Source organism: Platalea leucorodia (genome assembly GCF_965183815.1).
Source record: "Platalea leucorodia genome assembly, chromosome: 1".
Taxonomy (NCBI): Eukaryota; Metazoa; Chordata; class Aves; order Pelecaniformes; family Threskiornithidae; genus Platalea; species Platalea leucorodia.
The window spans coordinates 116649570-116676218 of NC_138823.1; the positions used below are offsets into that span (position 1 = coordinate 116649570).

Here is a 26649-nt window from a genome sequence, read left to right on the forward strand (position 1 = left end):
GCTTCTCTCTTCTCTAACTAGTGTTTTTGTCATGATATTTCTTGATTTCAAAATTCTAACCAAATCTTTTAAAACTGTGTTTGCGAGAGAGTATGAGACAGTCAGACTGAAGTTTAAAATCTGTATGCTGCTTATTACAGGTATTCTCCGTTTAGCGTCTGGAGTGGTTGATTTGCTTCAGCATTATTTCCCAGAATCTTTTGATCGGCTTCCTAAGGACTGCGGTCTCTTTGATGGACCAAAACCTACAGTCTTGGAGTCCTGCAGTGTTAGTGACCTAGCAATTCTGCTGAGGGGCAACAAAAGGAAAACACAACCCATTGAATTTGGAGCACATCAGGTTTGCTTTTCTTAGGTATACGGCTTTTTGCAGATTCTTCCAGCTCTGTTGCTAAATCATCGTTTTATATGGACTGCCCACAACTTTCTTTTTTAAGCCCTTGTATCTCACTGATAAATTATTCTTTTTAAACTTAGAAACATTTATTGTGTTGGTTTCTGTTTCTTAACACACGTCTGGCTCTTTCTGTTCTTTTTTCCATCAGGTATTTCCTGTCCTGTTCCTTTCTAACTCCAAATTTTTTTACACCAGATCTATGACTGTCTTCTCATACCATGCATTTGTCAGTCTTCTAGTGCCAGCTTTATGACCTCTTTTGCGGGGTGTACTGGAATGTCTGTGTTAAATGCTGTCTGGTTTTGAGAAAGCTCTTGCATTATCGTGACATTTGTGTGCTATCTCTATGAGGCTGTTACCTTTTTTTGCTTCCTAATATATTCTTTTCATTAATGTATTTTATGACAGGTGGTATTAGTGGCAAATGAAACTGCAAAGGAGAAGATACCTGAGGAACTCAGTTTAGCACTTGTACTGACAGTTTATGAAGCAAAGGGGTTGGAATTTGATGATGTACTCCTTTACAACTTTTTCACAGACTCAGAGGTATTTAATTCTTATCCATTTTCTGCATTTTTTTGTTAATGTCTTGATTTTACAAGTGGTCTAATTGGCTTTACACCTGGGGAAGGATTCATTGTTTTCTCTGAAGATGATTGGTTTTGTCACAGTAGAAAAGAGAGCTCATAGGTTTATGAATTAATGCCTCTTCCCTTAGTGCTGCATCTTCCTTCAGACTGGCTCTTGCAACGTAAGGGAGAGCCTTGGGGTTCACACAATGGTGCACACACACGCACACACACACATTTCTGCTACATGCCAAGACTACGGTGCTAGCTTACAGCGTGTCCCTACCAGCTGCTCCGTGTTCAGGTCGGAGCAGTTGCTGGAGGGACATTCCATCACCCTCGCATACCCTTTATCTTATAGTGGGGTTCTGGGTTCCAGAAAAACACTTTAGACCCCCTGCTTTGCATCACCACTCTGTTCACAGTGCAATTTTTTGGGTTTGCTAGCTCATAGATGAAATCTTTTGTCAGCCACAGACGAAACAATGATTTTTTTTTTTTTTTAATTAAAAGCTTAGTAAAACAATTATGTTTAGAATCAAATAGTGTGTGTATGTGTCTGGGGGGAGGGAGGGGGTGTGCTGTGTAGCCATCCACAGCTTAGATCCAGAAAACTCATTCTGGTCTAGCTCAGGAGTTGTCAGGAAACAGGATGATCTCTATAGTGGAGACCATCGCCCATAGAATGGCCTCGGCTGAAGAAGGCTTTTTTCCTGGAGGTGTTTTGTTTTGTATTTTTTATGTACTTCCTTTTCCCCCCTTTGTGGTTCTCCAGGGAGCTCAGACCCTGCCCCTGCAGGGTTTCCTGTAACTCCAGACCTGGCAGGGGTGTGGTTCTTGAGGCTCCTCGCAAAGAGCTGTCGAGCGCAGAAGCTTTGCTGTTGTTGCTGGAGCATCACCGAGGCCCCTGCCCCAGCCAGGCAGTAAGCAGCATCCTTACTGAACATGCCTGAAGAGACTTGAGAATGGCCATGACTGAGTTGTTCTGCAGTTAAACATTCAGTGTGAACATCTCTGTTGCAGATGCCCTCTGCCTCTAGCCCTCAAAACAGTGTCTCAGATGTGGGTTTCAGCAGATGAAAACCACAGATGTATAAAGGAAAACAGGGCAGCTTACTAGTGACTCTTCGTAGAGGCTAGCAGACATCAGGTGGTGAGGGCAGAAGGAAGGAACTTGAGGTGAATGACCTTGAATCTTCCTCACTGAGATTTGGGGACAGTATTATAGTGGCTATCATGATAGATTTCTTGAAGTTGATATGGTTTTGGTGATGCGAGTTGTGCCGAGAAAAACGATGAACTAATAGCAGAATCTGGAGTTGAGTGTGTTGAGCATTTTAACTCAGCCAGACTAATGTACGTCAGGCCTAGAGAACTGCTCCTGTCTAATTCTTCCATCTTCCTGCAAGTCAGGAGTAATTGAGTTGATTTGAGCAGTTAAACAAGCAGGCAAGAAAGAAGCTCACCCTGAGGTTTTCTGGTTTTGAAAAGCTGAATTTCTGAACTGTTGTAAACACAGCAAATACGGCTATGTACTGTTTATGATTTGTTGGGTTTGCTTTTTATTGGCCTTGAAAATGAGATTTGAAATGAGTCTCCTGTTTCATGAAGCAGGTTTGAATGAAGACTCAAAAAGGGAAAAACCCCAAACCCCAAAACCCCAGCAAGCTGTTGACCAAATTGATACCGCTGATACCATCAACCCTTTTGTTTGTCCATGGCCATACCTGCCCCCTCCCTTCCTCCTCCCCCCATCATGCTTTACATAAGCAGAGATGACTTGCATGCCAAAGATGATGTGCCGAATGGCCCTCTTCTTAATCCACTGCCCTTTCCTGCCAAGGCGAATGATCTGGGCCCTGTTCAGAGAACTGCCTCTTCAGTGCACCAGCCAAACGACATCAGGCATTTGCCTCTGCTTGTATGGATCCTGCTTGCTACAAGGAAGAGGTTCGGTGAGTTGTAGGCCAGTTGGCCTGCAACTCGCTGAGCTTGGCGGCTGCCCATCCTGACCTACAGGCTCAGATCTATCCAACATGTCTTAGCAGATTTTACCATGACAGTTTGCAGCTCATGAGCATTATCCCACCACTGTTTACCGTTCATGCTGCCCTGGGCTGGCAGGGAGCTGCCTGGTCCAGCAGACAGTGCACCCCCACAGTGAGTCTGCCTGTTGCGGTATTGGGGTTTGTAGGAGAATCCTCGGCACAAGGACTAAACCTTGAGCCTCCTTCATAGTGAGGGTAACCTGATTTGCTCCTTTTCCCCATAGATGGGTTATCCATTGTAGGGGTGTATCTCCAGGTTTAGCTGAAAATTTGTAGTCTACCCAGGGAGGTTTTAATCTTTAATATCAAATTTACTTATTTACATTAGGTGTTGCATGTGATCTGGACTTAGATGAGTAATACAGCAGTAAGCTGAAATCACAAGACAAGCATAACATAACAATAACATAACAATGGCAATATACAGCAAAATCACAATACAAACGTGATTCCCATTAGCAGTGCCTATGTGCTCCACCATCATGATGCTGCGCATCCGCAGTCCCTGGGAAGTAATATGTAGCTTGAAGCCAGCTCAAGCCAGTTGCTCGCTTTCAAGTTTGTTTTGTTTGTTGCTCAGTTTTTGCACGCTCTGGGCTGAGCCACGTATTCACTTCTCCCATGTTGGTCTGGCTGGCTCAGGAGGACGTTACTTTCTACTAGCTATTTCAGGGAAAGTTGTTTATTCAACCTGATGACTGCCTGGTACAGCTGTGTTATCTCAAACAAAGGTTACCCTCCAATACCACTTGTATTGAGATGAAGTTCAGCTTTCTTGATGAAAATTTGTGGTCATTCTTTACATTCTTCCTTGAGATACTTTTTTTTTTTTTTCCTCCCATCTCCTCTGAGCCTTCTTCAGTTGTGGGTGTGTGTTGGTCGGTCACAGCACATGACCTTATTTGCATATGTGGGCAGTAGTGATTGCTGCATACAAGTAACCTCATTCTCTTGACATTTTAGGCCAGCAAAGAATGGAAGATCATTTCTTCTTATACTCCTGGTTCGGATGTGCAAGTAGGAAACAAATTGCTAATCGAAATGCCTTTAGAGGATGCTACTGGTACACAGAAAAGAACTTTTAATTTAGAAATGTACAAGGTGAGTTTTTTGTAACACTGGGAATAGAAAGAATAAACTAAATTCTTAAATCTTAGAAGTAGGGAAATGTCTTCAAGAAATACTTTCACCCTGTAGTTCCATGTTTATCAAGGTTGCTTTATCTTTTTGGTGGTTGTTCACATTTGTATAATATAATCTTGATTTTGAAAGGTAAGAGGTTTTTTGCAAATGTAATTTGATAAGAGAATAAAAATTACATGTAATAGACTTTTAGGTATATTTGCAGAACAGCTGTGGTTAAAGCAAATAGCAAATCAGTTTGTTAGTATTTGTTATTTAGTCTGGTTTCAGATCGGTGTCACTACCTTCAAATTAAGGAAACTTCTTAGAACCTAGTGAGTCAGATATTTTCAGGATTGTATGGTAAAAAATCAGTAATTATATGTGCAATTGATTAGAAGGAAAATGGACTATCGCACCTGCAGCTGCTAGATTTGCTGTAGCTGTAGTTGCATGCAAATTAGCTGGACAATGGCCTATGTATTTGAAAAATCACATATTTAATATTTAGACTTGCTTACTTAAAGATACTTTCTTATTTGTTATTCGTTCTGTATATATTCACTGTTTTCTTATAACTGCAAAGTATTTTTCTTTCTAACAATTCAGCTCATCTGGCATTTCATTTATTTTGTTTTATTTTATTTTGGTGTGTTGCCCTTTTTTTTTTTGTTTGTTTGTTTGTTTTTTCTGCTTCAGATGCTGAATGGAGAACTAAAGCAATTGTATACTGCCATTACAAGAGCCAGGGTCAATCTTTGGATCTTCGATGAAGACAGTGATAAACGGGCTCCAGCTTTCAAGTATTTCATTGAAAGAGAATTTGTTCAGGTTGTCAAAGCAGATGAAAAGAAAGGTAAAGTTATCCTAAAACTTTCTTAAAGGACTGTCAGACAGAACAGCCTATTCATGCCTTCTTGCTTTTAGGCTGTGTAATAAAGAAGGTTAAATTCCTTGGTCCTTCTAACAGTATGCGTTGATAACTGCCCTTGCAAATTTCCACTGCTTTCGGTGGGTCTTATTTCTTTTGGCTCTAAAGATCAGTTGTATATGTTAATACATAACTTCATTGCTAATTCATTAGTATAATTTTTCCTGCACAGTAATGAAGGCTGTTCATGGAAAACCATCCCAGCTAAAAGATTTACCAAATGAAAGAATTTGGCTTCTGTAAAGACAATGGATTTACTCAAAGTTTTGTCCAAAAACCAAGCATGATTTTTAAAGGTCCTTCAAAACCAAACCAAACTTGTTGATTTTCAGTGCTGATTGAGAGGGATAAAATGTATTTAACTCATAGTTACCATTACTGATGTGAGCACAAATCATGAAGAGTTTGGAACATTATGAGATGTTAATGCTTAGTTTTGGTACATGATAAGTGGTTTCTGTTCTTTATCCATTCTAACATAATATAATCACCCCTGACCTTCTAGACTTAGATGACAGCATGTTTGCTAAAACTTCAACTCCAGAAGAATGGATTGCACAGGGAGACTACTATGCTAAACATCAGTTCTGGGAGGTAGGAGCATATGTTTATCTGAAATAAGGATTCTTGCCTATTCTGAAACCTTTCTTTTTTTCTTTGTGTCTATAAAATTATCTGTAAGCCTTCAGTTGCTTTGTAGCAGTGTATCTTTGTGGTTTGTAGTTGTGTAGGTGTCTACAGACTACTTGTAAATGACTTGCCAGAAGTAGGGAGAGCAAGCCTATTGTCTGTAATCTTAAATTCAGTATGCAAAAATTTGCAGTCCAGTGAGGGGAAAAACATTTTAATGTGCACAAATGAAGGATGGTTGGAAAAAACAATTATTAGTAACAACTGGAATTGACTGGAATTTGTGAATCTGAACCACGTGCTTGACAATATCATTACACATTACTGTAGGAAAATGAAAACATTTCTTGGAAGTATATTGATTTGAGTGGTGATCTCAGAGCCCTTTTATGGTTTTTTGGACAGTAATTAGGGACAGATACAAAAAACACATTAAGGAAGAGCATGTAAGAACCAAGGGAGCACTAAGAAAACCGCAGAAAGAGTAGCAAAATGATGGTTTCGTTCCCTTACAGAGATTTTACAGTCTTTTTTTCCTAAATTGATAGTTGATACAATCCAGATATGGGATGACAGTTAATGGAATGGAAGCAAAACCCAGCCACGACAACACCACCAATGAATTATTCTACAAGGGATTAAAGGATATCTCTAGACCAACTGCCCTTGTCCTTATGGGTGATTTTAACTTTCCTGTGGGTGAGCAATTAGCTGACGGCTTGGGCTCAGAGAGTTATGGTAAATGGGGGTTACATCAGGCTGGCAGCCAGTCACCAGCAGGGTCCCCCAGGACTCAATGTTAGGGCCAGTGCTCTTTAATGTTTTTATGAATGATCTGGATGCAGGAATCAAATGTACATTAACTTAAGTTTGCTGATGATACTAAACTAGAAGGAGCTGTGGACTCCCTCGAGGGTAGAGAGGCCTTACAGAGAGATCTGGATAGACTAGAGATCTCAGCAATCATCAACCCTATGAAATTTAACAAGAGCAAGTGCTGGATTCTGCACCTGGGACGGGTTCATCCTGGTTATATGTACAAATTGGGGGATGACAGGCTGGAGATCAGCCCTGTGGAAAGAGATCTCGGGTTTGGGTTCACGGCAGGTTGAATATGAATCAACAGTGAGCCCTGGCAGCCAAAAGGGCCAACCGTATCCCGGGCTGCATCAAGCACAGCTTAGCAAGCCAGTCGAGGGAGGTGATTGTCGCACTCTACACTGCACTGGTGTGGCCCCACCTCGAGTACTGTGTGCAGTTTTGGGTGCCTCAATATAAGAAGGACATAAAACTGTTAGAGTGTGTCCAGAGGAGGGTGACCAAGATCGTGAAGGGTCTCAAGGGCAAGACTTACGAGGAGTGGCTGAGGTCACTTGGCTTGTTCAGCTTGGAGAAGAGAAGGCTGAGGGGTGACCTCATCGCAGTCTACAATTTTCTCAAGGGGGGTGGTGGAGGTGCTGATCTCCTCTCTCTGATGACCAGTGATAAGACACGAGGAAATAGAATGAAGCTGCATCAGGGGAAGTTCAGATTGGCCATTAGGAAAAGGTTCTTTACTGAGAGGGTGGTTGGTCGCTGGAACAGGCTCCCCAGGCTCACGGCACTAAGCCTGTCAGAGTTCAGGGAGCATCTGAACGATGCTTTGGTCATAGGGTTTAGTTCTAGGTAGTCCTGTGAGGAGCAGCGCGTTGGACTCGATGATCCTTATGGGTCTCTTACAACTTGAGATAATCTATGATTCTATGAAATAAAATTCTGGATACTTTGGCAGAAGGAAGGCTTCCATTTTTTTTGCTGATAGAAACATATAATTTTTTTGTATGGTAAATAGATATTTATAGGAAGGCAAAAAATAAAATAATCAGCTGCCACTATACAGTCTTTATCTCCCCTTGAAAAAAAAGGCAATTTCCTGAATGGGCAGAAAAGTGTTTAGACAAAAAACATACAGCTGAGAAAATTTCATCTTGAAATCTGAAGTGTATTAGCTATATTATCTGCTATTCTGTTTTCTTTATAACCCTGATCTTTGCTTATCATTGCTACATTAATAAGAAATTATCTGGTGAATTTGGCATTTCTAAGAGTGGCTTGCAATGTGCAATTTCCAAACAGAAGCAAATACTAAATTAATGGATAGAATAAAGAAATAATGCTATTGCAGAATAAGTGAGGTGATAATGAAGCAAACCTTGCTAGGAGCATGGTAACTCCCGATGCTTCTCTTTAGCTTACCACAGAAAGGGCCTGGTACGGTAAGAGCATGAAGAAATGTTCCATGTTTCTCAATTTAACTTTGCACACATTGGTTTTCCTACTTTTATTAACAGAATTTATGTGGCAGATGCCTGGTGACTTACCAATTAATGGTTTAGGCCATCATTCAAATTGCACGTGCTATTTGTTCTATCAGCCTACCAGGAATTTTGCTTCCACTACTTCCATGTAAAACATCATAATTAAAATTCTAATTGTGCTAGTCACATGTGGACTGACTTCAAAGCTTTTCTTTTTGTCCTAAGAACATACTGCAATGTTTTACCTTTTCCTTCTCCAGGCACCCTGCCAGTCTTTCTGTTTTCCATTACAGTAACTGTAAAATTAAGTATTGCTTTTATATGATAAGCCATGGCCTGGATGTACATGTGTGAATGCTGTGTATGATTTCACCCCAGGTGGCAGCCAAATGTTACCAAAAGGGAGGAGCAGCTGAGAAGTCAAAACTGGCCCTGGCACACGATGCTGTTCTCAAAGTGCGCTCAAAGAAAAGCAGCCCCAGGTAAGTGTAAATGCAGATGAGCGAATGTCATTCTGTGGTGCCAGACCTCCTAGGTGTGTGCAGGGGGAGATTCCCACCACAGTTGTGGGACTGGACTGGAGACACTGGAGAACCATGTGGGTGAGGTGTCTTCACATCTTTGTCTGTGGGCAGCAAAAGAGATTTAAGAAATTGGAAGGTCTAGCACAGTTCCAACAGGATCTGGGGCACTGCTGCCTTTGGGCAGTAGTGAAAGCAGTTGTACCTCATAGGCTGTCCAAACCAAATGTGGCCATTGAAAGGGCTTACTGGTTATGTGAGAGAAAAGCAACAGGATTTGCATTACCTCAAGAGGCTTTATATTCTTAGACATAGATAGAAGAGCATATGCCATCAGCAGTGCTCAACTTCATTTAATCCCACTGCATATTCACTTAACAAAGAAGGAGGAATGGTGTTGTACATTGGGGAAGAAAAGCTGCTAATAAAATGTGAGCTTTGAGGTAAAATTAGTGGTAGAGTCAATGTAAACTAAAAAAGCAGAACTTAGGTCTGAACCAAAGGACAATTTTAAAGGGACAGATTTTGAGATGAATCATTTAGTTCATGCTGTCAACTGGGCAAAATAGCTCAAGAGTTTGACAGGGGAGAAAATTTGCAGTTTCCTGAACAGGCTGAAAAACTGTTTGGTACTTGTCTCAAATAAGACAGGAAAAAAATTCATGGGGAGGACTCTAGACCTAAGTGAATTAATTCCTGTTCATGCTGGGGAGGCTGAAAACTAGCAGTGATAACAGAGTGGGTAAGGAACGACCAGAGCAGAAGAAGCTAGCGCTGAAGGGAGAAGGGGGAAGGTCTGGAGAAATGTTATGGCTGGAGTTAATCAAGGTTTTACCTTTTTTAATTACCTGTTTTATATTAGTGGCCCTGGATAGAAGTATAAGGATACTCATAAAATTTCATAATCATAGAAAATTTGTTGATGGGACTGAAAAAACTTTTTTTCAGTTGGCTGTAAGCTGGGGTGCTTGTCAACTGGATAAAACTTGAGGAGAAGAAATTGAGTATATTAGCATATGTTAAGTTGACAAAACATATGTAATAATGAAGCTGTGAAAGTGGCATATTTTTTTGTAGCAGAGATATTAATGCTGGTGTACAAAGAATAAGTAAGATTCCTGTGTGCTCTATAATATGAAATTCTCTGTACAGTTCTGATCCTCCAGGCTCAAGAATGATGAATTCAGACTAGGTCTGGGAACAAACAGACATGCTGTGATGATACCAGAAAGGCTGGGCTTGTTTCGTTATACAGAATAAAGGCTGAGAACAAATTTGATTATTGTCTTTAATGGCATTGGGGCTAGGCAGCAGAAAGGAAGAAGGAGCAAGTTAAGCTAGAAAAGAGAATCAGCACAAAACCACACTAGTATACTTAGTTTGAGAATTTGAAAAAAAAAAAAAAAAAAAAATTACTGCCAGATCAGTGAGATTCTGGAACAGACTTCTGGACAGAACAGCATCAGCCCAAAATATAACTAATTGTAAGGTAGTATCTCAGTGTTGGTTGGATTCAGTGACAGATCATGTGATCCTAAACTTAATTTGGATGTAAGTGGTAATTTTCTCTTACTTTCTACAGGGAAAAACAGATGGAATATATGACATTGGCTAAAACTTACTTGGAATGTGGAGAACCAAAACTGTCACTAAAATGTCTGTTTCAATCAAAGGAGTTCCGGCTTTGTGCAGAACTGTGTAAAAAGTTAGGAAAGGTATTAAATCCTCTAAACTATCCTCTCCTTACACTTTCCTTTTCCTACAGCTTTTTCCCCCCTCATATTACTCATAAGGTAATAGTATTTTTCTGTGACATGGTAGTAACTGAACTAAAACAAGTCTTTAAGCTGGGCTGTTCAAGAGGAAGCATTTGTCACAGAATAGCCAGAAGAGGAATGAAGAGGACAATGATGCAATTATGCAGTCTAGGTTTATTTCTTTGGCTTTCCTCAAATGTCACCATCAGTCATTTCTGCTTTGCAGTCGAAAGTTGATTCATGACTGATTTCATGAAACTTAAGCTGTTCTTCATTCAATACTCTGATGATATTGAAACTTCATTGATTAAAGCCATCTAAATGGAACCTTGAAACTTGCAAGGATTAAGTAATGTACTAACAATAATTTTCCAGGTGTATGAGGATATTTCACATTTTGTATTTGCAGTGCATTTCCACTAAAAGAATGTAAAGTAATTGTTCTCAAATATTTAAATTTTAAGATACAAGGTTAGGGTTCCCACACTGCATCCGTAACTGTTTTAATTTAATCCTGTTGATTCTGAGAAATTTGCAAGATTTGCCGGTCAACAGAAGTGTGTGTGGTGTTCTCTAATAACAGGCAGAGCTGGGTGAATAAAAAGTATAAAGAAATCCTGTATAATACCTTTAATTTTACATTCTAGTTTTTCGGACACAAATATTTTGAAGGCTTTTTAAAAATCTGTTCAGTTTTAATGATGGTTACTTTAATAGGTATTTGATTACATTCAGATACTTTAATAACATTTTAGTAAAGTGTGCTTCTCTATGAGACACCTACATGATGGAATTACTACATTTATTCTATTCATGTAGTTTTGACTGGGTAGAGCACTTCAGTTTCATTACTGACTTCTGCATTGCAGATGAAAGATGCTGCAGTTTACTATCAGAAAAGCCAGTGCTACAAAGAAGCATCTGAATGTTATGAACAAATTGAGGAGTTTGATCTGGCAATTAAAATGTATTGTCAGGAAGAACTCTATGAAGAAGCAGCAAAGGCAGTTGAAAGGTATGTCTTCCACGATGGTATTGGAATATAATTATCTTTCCCATTTCCAAATTCAACATAATACAACTGGCTCACCATAAAATTTTCACAAGCATTTTGGCTGATGACTTTGTTTTATATGAAGTTAAATTAACTTTGTCAGAATTCTCACTTGAGTAATGATAACATGGTGAAAGCATTCTACTGCATTCACAGCTGGAGCAGTGAGTAGCTTCATTTTCCTGGGAATTTTTTCTCGTCTGTATTACTAGTCATGCAAGTTCTCCTTCAGTCAGTCCTCTGAACTAGATTCTTATGGTAAATATGACAAAAACAATTAATAGAAGTATTTAATACTTCTCTTTTAAGAGTGAAGTAGTAATGGATTTAGCCTCTTAGTCACTGACTTCTGTAGGAGTATAACCATTAGATGTGTGGTATATAATGCAGCAGTTGTTGTGGCAAATAATAAACTATTTGTCTCTCAAAATCTCTAACTTACAGAAGAGAATAGTAATTTAAATGACCAATGTTTACTGCCTCTCTGACAGATTCTTGGTCCCAGTCTCTGAGATGAACTTTTCCATACCATCTCCCCTGTGCTGGCTCAGGGCAGTTAAGATCTGCCTCACACTGTGCTTGATAATCTGATTTTATTAGTATCTTTTTGACAGAACTTTGCATCTGGGACCATCCCTGTGACCTCACTAGCCCATTCTTGCATAAACAGTTCATTTATTGGCCACACCTTTCATTACACCTAAATTGATTGATGACTTTTAAAGAATATATACACCAATTAGAATTCTAGCAAGGCCTACAGTTACACACCTTCACTGAAATCCTTTGTGATGTACCTTTAGTAATGGCAACTGTTTTTTGAAGGACTAAGGTTGTTTAGTATGTAGAGATAGTTTGATCAAAAAATTCAAGCATTAAAGTCACCTTACCAACTAATGATTTTTTAAATCAGCCTCCCCAAATCATTCATGCAAATTCATAAGCATAGGTACAAAAATCTGCACTCCCACGTTTATCATGAAAAAGAGGATAATGAAAGGCTAATGATAATTTACTTACCCATCAGGAAAAAATTGCTCATTCTCAGCATGCAGGAGAAAATACTTTTGCAAGACTGGCTTAGAGGATATCTTAATAATTTCACATCAGCCAATAGTAATTAATAACTGAGTGGTTTAAAGTGCATGTTTTGAAAGATGCAACCAGGTACTTTGCTCAGGCACTCAATAAGCAGCAAAGTATATGTAGATACATACGACAGAATTGAAAGAGTTCTCTAAACTGAGCAGTTTATGTAAATTTTACAGAATATTATCTATATTAGCCTGTGGAGAATTCATTGAAATTCTGATTTATTTCATTCTGGCTTCTTTTCATGTAAACAACCATTCTATATTGAGGCTTACTTTAATAAATAGAAGATTATCACTGGCAAAATGTGATTAAAATAATTTGTACAGTGATTTGACAGCATGGAGAAAAATTCACTAATGCTGTAAACCTTGTGATCTTCTTTGTACCAGAAGTTTTAATGATCTTGCTTCAGACAGCCTTACGTTGTAACTAAATTCTTTCTGTAGATCTTTTAAGATGATATGATTGTTTTTCACATAATAGACATATCACTTGAAATAGTTGGCCTTTTTGAAGGAAGGGCTTCTGGGGGCAGCTATTTGTTTAATGTTTTGGAGGCTTTTTAAAAATGCAGTATTTTTTTGTCTAGGTTAGTCATCTATGGCAGTAATTGATGTATCTATTCTTTCAGATATGAAGAGATGTTAAATACAAAAGGACAAATGGTTTCCAAACTCTCATGTACAGCAAATCAGTTGTATTTGGAAGCAGCTGCAAAGTACCTGCGTATGAACAGAACTGAGGAAATGATGCGAGTCCTCTCAAAACTTGATATAGAGGATCAGCTTGAGTTTCTGAAGTCTCGTGGATGCTTGCGCCAAACAGCAGACTTATTGAAAAGGGAAGGTCGAGAGGAAGAAGCTGCAAAGTTAATGAAACAACACGGGTTTGCTCTGGAAGCAGCCAACCTCACAGCTATAAAAGAGTTTCGTGCATCGTGTTTGCTTGCTGCAGCACGTGCCAGAGTGACTCGCTGTTCAGAATCAGACCTGGCGGGCACGGAGGTCATCCTAAGAGAAGCCCTTGAACTTTGTGAACAAACTCAGCAGAAGTCTGGCATTGCTGAGGCTGTGTTTTTGCAGGGAGTTCTGAAGGGGGACTTTGCAAAGCTGAGCAGAGCATATGGTCAGTTTTTATCTCTGAATCATTCTGCTGGTGCAGTTGAAGCCCTCTTTGCATTATCTCGCTGCAGCACTCCTAGCCAGAACATCCTCTTTATGGCAATGCGCGGCTTAATGGCACTTCTGAATCTGGTTAGGGGTTTGAAGAAAGCAGCCACCAATGCGGAGAAAGATATGGTGAAGTCATGCTTTGCCTATTTTGGGATTGTCCCAACAGGTGACAGTTGCCAGGTATCTCCAAATGAAGCTGAACCCATTCTCAAGTTTTTGTCAGACAAGCTAAGTCTAAAAGAGAGGAAGACAAAAGGTGATTTCTCAGTAAGCACAGAGGAGGTAAAATCAGCTTTGAAGCAGCACTTGTTAAGCAGGTTGTGCTCTATAACCCATGAGTTACTGAACAAGCATTACCCTGATATTTGTATGAAGTTCATTGTTGGCTTGAACTGTGAAGATAAAACATGTGAGGATTACCATCAGCCTTTGTTGCGCCATGAAGCAAAGAAAATATTTCAGTGTAAAATGCATCTGGTGGCAATAAACGGACTGCTGTTGGAAGCCACACGCACTTTCCCTGAAGAGCTACTGAATCAGTGCAAAAGCTTTGGTGACATTCTGACTGCTGACAAATATGCATCATGTAAAGCCCTCCTGGAAGTGTTTTTTCCTAATCATTTTCATTTGAGAATACTCTCTGAGAACCCAAAGGCATGCAAAGAAATACTGGAATTCAGTAACATTATTTCCAAACCCTGTAGAGCGGTGTTGAAGGAATACATCACATTTAAGTTTAAAAATGAAGATGCTGCAGCCAGAAGAGAATCAACTGACTTGTGGCTAAGTGCCATGCAAGTTTTCGTCTTATCTTCGGGATATCCTGAAGAATTTGAGAAACTTCTTTTTAAGGAAGAGGATGATTATAACAGAGAGCTAAACTTTGCTTTGTCAAAGGCAGAAAACTCCCCAAAGAGTAAAGGCCGAGGAGGAAAGGCCAAAGGAATAGCAGGCAGACATGGTATGTTGCTACCCGACAAAAATGCTGAAAATGCAGGGAGAATGCACTTGTGCTTCATTCGACTTCTTGAAAATTCGCTTGAGCAATTCTATGTTCATAAGAACCCGGAAAACTGTAAAAGTTTTTTTTTCCGTTTTATGAACGTCCTGGTCAAGAAATGCACAAGATACTTGATTCCAAGCATAGGAAATACGGTCATGTTGCTGGAATTCCAGTATATTCTCTGTTGTGCTGTCCTGATGCGTCTCTCCAAGAACATTACTCTCTGCTTTCCAAAGAGTTACATTGCTCTGATTCATTACTGGGAGTTTTTGTTCAGAAGCAAGGACCATACCAAAGAACTTAGAGACACATTTTCTATTATACAGGACTATAGACCAATGGACGCATATGCAGCAGTACAGAATTTCAGATTTCATCTCAATTATCTAGCAGAAGTTTTGTGTGGAGTTTATGGAAAGTTCAATGTCCTTCTGGATGCTTTCGAGGATCCTGATTGCATAACTTCAGGGGAGGCTGAGCGGACTGTAGTGCTGTGCTTAGTGATGTTACTGAATGCTGACCAGGTGCAGAATTCTAAATATAGATCCCTCTTATGCCACCACTTTCCTGAAATCAAGGCGATGCTGAAATCAATGAGAAAAGACTCTCCCTCTAAAGTGCCTGAAAGATTGCTGAGGGTTGTGGAACGAGTGAGCGATGCTACACATGTAAGAGAAATCGCTGCAAGCCTGCAAGAGCTTCTGACAGAGCGAGATGCAGAGTACTTGGTTGACTGCCGATGGAAGTGGGACTCTGTGTACACTCAGGGGCATCCACCCATACGGGGCATCCTGTATGAACCCATAAACCTTGACAGGTTTATGACCTCTTTGGATAAGACAGAATACGCTGATGAGCTAGAAAAGGAACTTGAAAGGGTTCATTGCTTAGAGGACCAAAAGGATCCCCTGGAAGTCATTGCGCTCAGCAAGCAACAGAAGCAAGAACAGAAAGCATCTGCTCAACGCCAACTGCGTCGTGTCTTCCGGTTTGTTTCTCTGTGCGTGAAGTGGAAAAGGAAGGCCTGCTCCAAAGCTGAGCCTCTTGCAATGGAAGGAGAGGAATTTTTATCGGACGTCTTCAAAAAAGCAGATATTGATCAAACCCAGTGTGACCTCTGTGGAGTCAGATTTATCCAGAGCTCTGAGAACTATTTCAGCCAGTCAGAAAACATGGAGGCAGACACTTCTGAACCTGTGACACCAACAGAGAGCAGTGGGGAAGAAAAGTTGCATGCAGAAGGAAATGCAGTGGCCAGTGCGGCTTACATAGAGCACAGAAACACAGATGAACACAGAAATAATAATGCTGACTACAAATACTATGCCAACTTTTTCAGAACAAAGATAGATCCAATAATATATGATGGACGGGAAGTAGTGAAGGCCATTACGGAAAAGACTTACACCCAAGGCCATTTAGCATATAAAGAAGGTTCCAACTTATGCCAGGGAAAAATCAAAGAGAATATTAAGAAGATTTCAGATGCGGTAGAAGAAATCTATGAGAGAAAAGCCTGGGCTAAAGGTAGGACCTTTCCAGTTTTCTTTTAAACAATTTAATGTCATTTGTGGCCAAACTTCTAGACCTGACAAAGCTCCATTTGAAAATCTTAATGTGGTCAAGAGAAAAGTATTTCCAGGTATTTCAGGTAGCTGATGAAAAGAGGAACTGAGACAGCTGAAAATATTAAAAAAATATATTCTCACCTCTTCCAAGCACAAAGTAATACATCAGATAGTACAGGTAAAGTGACTAGTGGTGAATTTTAGTAAAGTGAATTTTAACTACATGATCAGATGTGCTATGTTCTCTGCATTTATACAGTCTGACAGCAGCCTGTTACATTAGACCAGGTAACCTTTACTAATATTTCTACTATTTCCTACTTATTTAGTTCTGCCAGCCATAGTAATTTGGATATGCAGGGGTAGAGTGTTAGAAGTACTTGGAGTCTTCGGTTAAGGATATCTCTGATTAGGCTGCCCTTGAACTTGTAATTTTGCTAGCGCTGAACAAAAGTGGATACTTAACTACAAATCTGTGGGATGTCAGGCACTCAAAGGCAACCCTGATATTATAAAGTCCAGTAAATTATAGTACTTAAGAGATACATATTTTGATACTTGATTCTCCCCCCCCCCCCATCATATGCCTAAAGCATTATTCTGTGCTAATTTTTGCAATCAAAATCGAATCACTGAATCAGTGGCCTAGGAACAGAATTGTTTGGGGTACTTGCTCTGGGAAAGTGACATCTTAAATCAAAACATTGTTACTGGCTTTAGTTGCAGAAATCCACCAACCCTGTCAAGTTGTCACTTTGCCTGTGATGTCTGACAGTAATGAAAAACTGTAATATTTGATATGTTCATCAGCTCTGATCAGTGAAATACATTAAATTTGTGACTAAAAGTTAGGTTGTGGTCTTCATGTGTAAGCTTTATCTTTACTCCTAGTGGAAAGTGTTTACATATGGATGAAGTCCATAAAGTTTTGCTTATTATTTAGTTGGCTTTCTGCTCAATGAACCACAATAGTGATGAATATGATATATGTAGTAGGCTTAATTAGGTAATAGTTGATTTTGTTATGACAATTGCTTGATGAAGGTTACCTTGTTCTTCCACTCAGTAAAAGTATATTTACAGAAATTATTTGCCTTTGAGATTACTTTTCCCTCACTTTATAACAAGCATTTTTCAAGTCCTTAATGGTGCAGTTAAGCAAGGGCTGCAGCATCTCGGGTCCGTGTTTGAATTGTATAATTTCAGAGGGATAATGAAAGCTAGGAACCTTAATACCCAAAAATAGATAAACCAGAATGTTTTCAGGAGTGTCAGGTATACCTTAAAAAGGACAGCACAAGGATGGAGAGCTTTTCCTCAGATAGTGCTACTAATGCTGATTGGAATTGGGAGTAATACATACAGCATCTTCATCCCCAGTAATGAATTTGGCTGCACATGAGATCACTGGTGACTGGAGACTTCTTGCTTTGCAGCATCATCATACAGCACAGCTCTGTGTAACTTCGTTTTGTGCTTAGCTTTTAGCTGATGTCCATCTCTCAGCTAGTGTTCTTACAGAATGTTAATTGTGCTCCATTTCAGCTGAAGAAATAATAACCGAGCATGCCAACAAATTGATTGCCACCATTGATGAAGCTAGTAAGTGGCTGAAGAAAATGGACTCTGATAGAATAAAAGAAGAAGGTATGTTTTAAAATTACACAGGTTTCTGTGCTCCCTAGAGGACACTGTTCGGTAATGGTCTCTCAGCATCACTTTAGTCTCCAAGTGAGCAGTGTTGTGGATATTCGCTTACCCTCTAGGCAACAAGAAACAGGCACCTCCACAGGGGCATTCTGGAAAACATGAGTTAACCAGTCTTTCCTCAGTGGCTCTTTAAAACAGAGCATGAACCTCGTGGCTAGTTACAGGGTGGCCAGAATGGAGCAAGCATCCTCCCCTGGCCCTCAGCGTGTCCCAGCCTTCATAAAATATGTGTGTGTTTGTGCACACAGGCACACGCAGATGCGCACGTAACTATGGTTCAAGTGCAGTCTTCAGGATATAAACTTGGGCAGGGGAGATAGAAGAGAAGCTATTTTCATCTTCACCAATAAGATAGTGCTGTTTCTTAACTCTGTTGCAGCAGTGCATTTATAGGCAGTGTGGATCCAAGTTCTTGGAAACCAGCTTCCTAGCAAAACTAATCCTTAGCTTGCTTTTAAGAGTTCTGTGGAAAAATATTATATGCGGTTGGTTTTTTTTTTGTTTTCTCTTCCATTTCACTTGGTTTCACACCAAAAGTAACATACGTTGATACAGTCTGTTGCATCACAGACCTCTGAGGACAAGTTTAAGACTTCGTCGTGCCTACCTGTATGTTTAGGTTTAAGCATGTATTTAGGTGGTGGGATTGCAACAATTGCATAAAAAGGCAGCAATGAAGTGATCATGCTTACAAATTGCACTATACGTAAAGCATTAAAGTAGCTCTATTTTAGAAAATTTGATTGTGATAAAGCCTTGTGGTACACCTTCCTGTTCCAAGAAAGATGTAGTTCATAAGACTACATGGGAGTGCTCCCATGGTCTCACAAGCAACATTATAGTCTGTCTTTTAAGTCAGTAAGGAAATGTATTGTCTGCTGGAACTGAACCTTGAGAGAAGAGAGACATACTTCTTAAAGAAAGTCAAAAGCGGTAACAATAGAAACAGATTTTCAGTCTAAAAATTAATTACTAGGGCAGCAAGCGGCTTAGCAGTCTCTGCTTCCTAGCAGAGCTCTTAAGCACATTGTCATGTTAAGCCCAATACTTCTTAAACATGGTTATACACATATGAAGGTATATTGCTGACATATAAAATAGCAATGGCATAGCTTGTCATACTATTAAGAGGACAGGGTGTTGGGGTTTTCCATTCTGCATTAATTTCTTGTTTTTAATATAGGTTTTGCGCATGATAGAGACTTGGAAAATGAAGTGGAAGATGAAAGCATGGCTTTTGAAGAGCTTGCCTATAAAAAAAACACAAGAAAAAAAGGAAGACGTGGGAGACGGTAATTAGAAAAAATATGCAGGTGGCTATTCTATCCTCTTAACAATCTAATTCTGGAATAAAAAAAATTGTTAAAAAGAAAAATAGAGGGATGGGGTCAGAAATGGGAAGAGTGTGGAGAAGAAAAGCAACTTATGCTATTGGTTTTTTATCACTTGTATTGTGTCAAAATAATTACCTATGTGGTGATGGTGTAATTGTTAAAACCTATGACAGGGCAGATTTCTTTTCAAACCTATGTGGTAGCTTGAAAGTAACAAAAAGCCAAAGAAACAAACAAGCCGGTAAAAATAATAATGTTTCTGCCTTATCTCAGGGGTGTTTTTCCACTCAGTCTTCTTTTTCTTCTTCTCTGTTAATTTACATCATCGTTCTTCTGAGCTGGAACCCTCAGAAAAATAGAAGGATAGTTTCTCTGATTTTTAAGAGGTTTTAATCGGTGTTTTTAGGTTACCATTGTAAACCTGTTGTGTTCTGACTCCTGTTATGTTTGGAAATTGGAGGTACTTAAGACTATCTCTCTTTTCTATTTTTATAGACCAAAACAGTAATTTCTAAACACATTCATATTTTTGACAGTGTACATACTTCTAATTAGAGAGGTATGAAAGTTATGAATTGTCTTCTGTTTGATCAAGTTTTGATATAAACTGTTGCCTGTTGTCGCGGATAGAGTGAGAGTGCACTTCACTCGTAAGAGAGAAGCAACCATATACTTTATTGATATAAAACAGTGAGTTAACAAAGTTCAATGGTAAACGTGACAGTGAGTTAACAAGATTGGATGGCAGGGTGCACTTGATTATTTACTGCATAAAGGACAGGGTCAGACAAAACTGTCAGGGAGACCCTCCCGTTGAGTCATGAGGTTCAGAGAGGACCCCCTTGCTTTCTAAACTCCTTCTCAGAGAGGAGTCTGGGTGCAGCTGCATCCAGTCCTAGTCCTAGACTTGGTCAACAGTTTATGTCTAAAGGCTTATATATGCACAATCAGTCCTTTATATCACTTAGCTAAGATTTCATGCCGTTAGTCACTTACCGAGGATCTGTTGGGGCAAGGAATCTCTCAACCTCGAGGACTAACCTTGAGAGGTGTCCCAGCTCAAGGGGAGATCCTGGTGTGCAGCCCACTGCCGTGCAGGAGAGCTCAATGGGCCGTGGGCTGTCCACTATTTATGGAGTAAGATGATTGACTTAGTCATATTTGCATACCAGCAATACGTCTGGGTCGCTAGGCCAGACAGCCCTTGGCTACTGTGTTGCCACCCATCTCCAAAGTCCAGCATGAGCTGGATGTAGCCATCGTGACCCCCACTGGTGGCTATTGCTATACGCCACACCTGTACATATTGAAATATAGATAATCCTTCCTTAAAAGAGTATTCAACATTTTAAGTGTTTTGTAAGTTTTAATTGATAAAAGTCTTTTTGTAATGTATAATAATGCTTTTATAAAACCTGTAAGATTTTAAAAATCACTTGTTCTTGTCTTATTTTTTGAATGCTTTCTGAAAGCCATGTGTGACTGACTGCATGAGTGAGATTTACAGGTTGGGTCCAGGGTATCAGTTCATACTGACGTTGTTTTACTTCTGGGATTTCAATGTCTCCAACATACTGTAGTCTCCTTTAGCAACATTTTAAATTAATGCATTTGCATGTTAAACATCATTAGCTAGAGTATTATTTAGTTGTTGAAATATTTCATCTTGAAAAGGGAGCCACTTTGTATACATAACAAATTGTTTCAGTAATTACCTTTTGCCAAAAACTTAGTAACTTGTTATTGTGCTCAATGTCGTGGAAGTGGGACATTTTACATGGGTAAAACTGAAATGCTACTGTAGAATGGAGCAACGTGGGCAGCAGTAATAGTTATCTATTGCATTGTAATTGCTGTTGTCTGCCAGAAGACTCTTTACTAAGTGCTTCTTCTTAAAGAAGCCTTGTTGCTTAAGCAAGCGTCTAGAAGACAGTTTAAAAACATACATTGGTGAAAGGTAATGCTAGTCACTTGCACTGTATAGAACTCAAGAAGAAAGTTGGATCATTAACATAACATACTTAGCTTTGTGTTCTATAATGTATAGATGTGTATTTTGCATTTGAGATTACTCCAAGAAACTTTCCTGATTAGTTTCTCAGCTTGAGTATTTACATTTGTGGCAGTAAATGCTACCTAAGCTTTTTAAGGACAATTATAATTTTGAAATCCTTGCTGGCCACAGTTTAAAGATCTAGTGATCATACTTTTTCTTTATGGGAAAAATGAAGCTTTAAAAACATTATTGCAAAACACCAAGCAAAGAAAAAACAAAGAAGAAGTAAGAACAGAAGTTACATTGCATGAAGAACTTCATCTGGAGTACATTTCCTTGATGCAGGGACCTATCATCCTCGGTATGGTTCAACACAAACCACTGGTCATTCTGTGACTTTGAATCAGCACTCCCAGATGGAACTTATTTCAATAGCATGTGAAATACTGACTCCTAGCCAAAATTAAGGGCAATTCAAATTTCAGGGCTCATGGTTTCAGAGCTATATTAGGCCAAGATTTCAGTAATGTTCAAGTGGAGATGAGAAATCTAGTTGGATCTCCAGTCCAATACCAGTGCTTAAAGGGTTTTTTCACCTATAATGATATGCATAAATAAACATAAACCTTTCTTTTCCATGGCAGTCTCTTCAGATAATAATGATCTATGTGCCGTAATCCTGTTTGAATGTTTAATTAGCAAAAAGTGGTTGTCCAGATATACCTTTGGGGTTTCTTTTTTGTTTATTCAAAAATCTTTCTCACTGCTGGTGGAAGCTCCAGTGTTCTGGGACCATCTAATGCCTTTGACTCAAAGGGCTTAAGAGCCATGACAGGTGCCTTGGTACGTGCGAGATGCATATTGCACTGAGACCCCTGGGGCTGAGTAGTGGATGCAGGCTGTCAAGCTAATCCACTCGCTTCTGCCTGTCTGAGCCATGCTGAGTTGAAAAGAATTTAGAAAAGGCTTCAAAAGCACAGAAACTGGTGACTTAAAATCGCTCTCCCTGGTGATACAAAAATGACACCTAAATGAAAAAGAAGAACAAACTATTTACTGTAGTTGGAAGATAGGGGTGTGACCTAAAAGATGACAATTCTCCAAATTCCAAACTCCTCAAGAAAAAAAATTTCTTGCTTGCTTGAACCTCATTAATACAAAGGACTGTGTGGTAAGCGATGGGTACTTTCCACCTTTTCCCTTTATTCCTCTTAAAAGCATTGTTTCATAATATTGCCCACAGTTTTATTCCAAAACACTTTCCTAACAATTAGCTGTTACAAACTCTGACTCAGCAAAACATTTAAACGCTTGCTGGTTTTTAAGTGTTTGCTTTCATTCCTAAAGGGAAGCCTTTTGCTTTTATGCTCACTGAAAACGTAGGAGGGAAGAAATTGTCTTATCTCAGTGTAAATAAAATAAAAGGTTTTCCTGCCAGCAATCCCCATGACGTCATCTGCTGAAAACCGATGATGAAGCACCCTTTCTTATATGAAAGGGGACCAGAGCCATTGCTGCTGACCTTCTACCTTTGTTGTTGGAGCATTCAGTTTTCATGAAAACCTTCACACCTGCACTTTAGTCTTGCTCTGTATTAGATTTATGGCACATCTATCGTTCAGGCTTTCAGTTAGCCTGTAACTCAGAAATGTATTTGTTGTGATTTAATCCCAGCCAGCAGCCAAGCACCACACAGCCGCTCACTCACTCTCCCCCTGGGTTGGATGGGGGAGAGAATCAGAAGGGTAAAAGTGAGAAAACTCGTGGGTTGAGATAAAGACAGTTTAATACTTAAAACAAAAGCCACACACATACGCAAGCAAAACAAAACAAGGAATTCATTCACTACTTCCCATCGGCAGGCAGGTGTTCAGCCATGCCCAGCAAAGCAGAGCTCCATCACACATAACAGTTACTTGGAAAGACAAATGCCGTCACTCTGAATGTCCCTCCCTTCCTTCCTCTTTCCCCAGCTTTATATGCTGAGCATGACGGCATACGGTGTGCAATAGCCCTTTGGTCAGTTGGGGTCAGCTGTCCCAGCCTTGTCCCTTCCCAGCTTCTTGTGCACCCCCAGCCTCCTCGCTGGTGGGGCGCTGTGAGGAGCAGAAAAGGCCTTGACTGTGTGTAAGCACTGCTCAGCAGTAACTAAACCATCCCTGTATTTTCAGCACTGTTTTCAGCACAAATCCAAACCATAGCCCCATGCTAGCTACTGTGAAGAAAATTAACTCTCTCCCAGCTGAAACCAGGACAGTATTAGCAAAGTACGAGGCAACACCCGTACTCTTTACTTGTTTATCTTGGTGTAATAGATGTCAGAAATTTTGAGTGTCTTCCCTAATGCCCACTTCTAAGAGCTGGTGTGGCGGGGAGTGGAAGAGTTTACATATTTTATTTTGTAGTTTTCATTACTACATTCATATGCCAAGATTTCTGACTGTATGTATACTCCAATAAAGTCAATGTGAAACAGTTAAGAGTCAGATACTTAAACACCAAAGCAGTTGACTTTTCAGATTAATAGCCATTACAAACAAATAGTCTGTGAGATTCAGAGCATTTATTTCAGTTTTCTGACGTGGACTTCTGATGCTGCTTTCAGCCTGTGATCTGGATGGGCATGGTATGTGTATGTGCATAGGTGGTGTGTATTCATATCGTCATCTTCGCTGTGTTGATCCTGCCTTGTTGCAAGAGGATGGGTTGCAGCGTCTTTGAAGTCTGTTACAATCAAGCACTGTGGTGCTTGATCTGTGGAAATAGTCTTTGGAAAGAAATTGGTGGAAGACTTACTTACCTACCTACAGCCCATCTTCCGTTTAGTCTGCACACAAAGTTTCATCGTTTAAATAAAGATGCAATTGCCAGTGATTTAAATAATATTAAAAATACTTCGGGTTTCTGATCAACTGGTTTCTAAATTGTCCTGTGTATACCAGTGCTGAAATTTGAGAAAACAATTGATAGAATTAGGTTTACCTCTAAGACATCCTGCAGGAAAATAAATAATAGTGATGCCAGAAAATAGTTTTAATTAAATCTTGTAGAAGTAAATTGTAATTCCCTTTTGTGAAGGGGTGAATAGGTCTTTCCTGAAGCTACGTCACACCAGTTCAGTGCTGTATGCCTCCCTGCGAACTACTCATTGTGACATTTGCTTGTCTTGCACTAGACATACTTTATGAAATCATGGGATGAGATTTTTACCTTTGAGCCATCAGGGGTAGAACATTTGAGTGGTTTAAAAGTTGGCTGCTTCCCTAGAAATGGACAGGTTAGAGCAAAACATTTTAAGGAGATTTGCTGCTGACTCGCCTTGTCAACTTAGATACGCTGAGCTTTGAGTTACTCCAGTGTTAGTGATGTCCCAGAGAAAGTTGGTATCTATGTAATTTGGAGCACTCTACATGCATTATACAGCCTTTCTCTCAGGAAGTTCACATTTCTAGTAGTCTTGGACAGGGTCCCCAAAAAGAGAAGAGCCCTTGAACATGGAGCTGCCTAAAAGGACCCTGAAGCAGAAGTGGGTGAGGTGCCTGTTTCCTATGGAGAAAGCTGGGTACCTCAGTGTGGTATATGGAGCAAAAGCGTACTGAGCCGAGAGGTACTGGTGATCTGAAACGGTGTTTGTCTGCAAAAGACATGCAGAAGGGTGAGTTTCAGACCCTCTGTATCTTTGGAGCTTAGACTGGGGGAGTCCCGGAGTAGGAAAGCGTCTGAAGTGTGCAGCCTGGAAACCTTCAGTAGTCTCTCTGTCAAAAGAACAGATCAGAGTTCTTTATTTTCACCAGGAGACAGCCAGAAAAAGGTTTACGTGGAGGAGGAGGTGATGATGAGTATTTATGTAACAGCCAGGTGGCTGGCGTACTTCTCGAGGCTGCTGAGACGGCCAGGTTTCAAACTCGCAGGAGGGTGCTCTGAGCCATGTGCTGATTTGCCTGGAGGAGCATTCACTGCAGCTGCTGCTGAAGGTGACTTAATTAGGGTTTTTTTGGGCCAGAGAGAGGGTGGAAGAGGCACCCATTCAGGAAGGGAAGACATGCATTGCAGTTGCAGGTGTCAGCGCTAGTAGTCCTACATTTAAAAAAAGCAACCAGCCCTTGGAGGAGGACCTGTAGCTCCAGTGTTAGTGGTGCTTGGTCACCAGGGCAGCGTTGAGCCCCCTTTCTCTGATAAGTGACAGCTGAATTCATTGCACAGTGAAATGGCTTCAGCGGAAGAGGTGGAAATGCCAGCAGCCCGGTAGCCAGGCTTGTCCTCTGCTAAGCGGTAGGAGATGTGGAGTTAAACCTGGATCTCCTGTTCCCTGGGAGAACGCTCTGATTCAGAGGCTAGTCAAAGGGACCATTCTATGTTTTACGGGGATGCCCGTGGTGTGCAGAAACCTTGGGGAGTACTTTACTGGACTGAGGTCCAGTAAAGATGCGTTTTCTGGATCCTGGTTGGACTTACAGGTAGGTAACATGCTGAGCTGCTCAGCCTTGTCAAAATGTGGCAGTTCTGGGTGTATAATGGAGCTATTGGGTCAGACCAAGGGTGGTGCAGCTGGATATCTTGGTTTTGGTATTGGCCAATTGCTGATGCCACCCATTTTCTTCTGAAGCCCCTTTCCTTCCCTCAGTCAGTCTGCTCCTTTACAGGGTCAGGTTCAAAGTGACGTTACCTTCAAGGCAAAGAATGCTGTTTCACAGCCCATCCCCGTGGTGATGAGGCTACTCCTGCCCTTATGTCCATTAAATGCTGATACTAATATTGCTCACATAACTCCATCAATTTTTAGAGTTGGCAGATTTTAGGACACCTGGTGCTTTGCACTGTTACATGATAATTTTTCACTTAAAAGTGGTGGAGTAAGTTAGCAGTGCTGTTGTATTTATTTGAACCATGATTATCAGGCAGATAAGAAGCATTTAAATACTTTGTTTTAACAAATCATGCAGAACCACATTTTCCACAGTTCCTAGATAAAACATGGTCAAGTTTCCTTAAAGATGCACTTTGAGCAGTTAACAAGGAACTCTTGGCTGGAGACTTGCATGAAGAACAGAGGGATCAAGCTGAAGTAAATAAGTAAGTAATGAAAAAAACCTGTCAGCTTCCAAGTTACTCTGCTTGTCTCTGTGAGTAACATGCCTGGGCAACTCTCCCTTTTTCTTGACTTTGAATGTGTTTGCTGTTCAATCTGATGCTGTTCAGACAAGATTAAACACCAGCTAATAGGAAGGAATTTCCCAATGTTACATTCACAGTTTCTCACCACTCTTTAGTTTGGTTGGAGGAGTCATTGATGTTTAAAAAAGGAATAAACTTGTAGTACAATGAACTGTACCTGTGAGCTGGGGTATTTATAGCTCCGTGCTCTGCAGCAGTCTTGTTGTAGGGGGGAAGAAAAGACTTTGGTTGTTGTGTGGAATGTTTTTTTGTGTTGGGAATTAAAACTAG

At 40.1% G+C, this 26649-nt stretch overlaps 1 protein-coding gene across 4 annotated transcripts in view; it reads left to right on the forward strand.

The window, feature by feature from the left end:
• Positions 1 to 20562, forward strand: part of TRANK1 (tetratricopeptide repeat and ankyrin repeat containing 1) — a 59623-nt gene extending 39061 nt beyond the window's left edge. For all 4 annotated transcript variants that reach the window (XM_082319166.1, XM_082319169.1, XM_082319167.1 and 1 more), the window contains exons 14-24: positions 141 to 340; positions 806 to 943; positions 3978 to 4115; positions 4836 to 4992; positions 5573 to 5661; positions 8373 to 8476; positions 10098 to 10230; positions 11142 to 11287; positions 13053 to 16123; positions 17710 to 17811; positions 19058 to 20562. In XM_082319166.1, coding sequence (XP_082175292.1) covers positions 141 to 340; positions 806 to 943; positions 3978 to 4115; positions 4836 to 4992; positions 5573 to 5661; positions 8373 to 8476; positions 10098 to 10230; positions 11142 to 11287; positions 13053 to 16123; positions 17710 to 17811; positions 19058 to 19170 — 4391 coding nt within the window. In that variant the 3' untranslated portion in view covers positions 19171 to 20562. The remainder of the gene's footprint in view (positions 1 to 140; positions 341 to 805; positions 944 to 3977; positions 4116 to 4835; positions 4993 to 5572; positions 5662 to 8372; positions 8477 to 10097; positions 10231 to 11141; positions 11288 to 13052; positions 16124 to 17709; positions 17812 to 19057) is intronic.
• The last annotated feature ends 6087 nt before the right edge of the window (positions 20563 to 26649 follow it).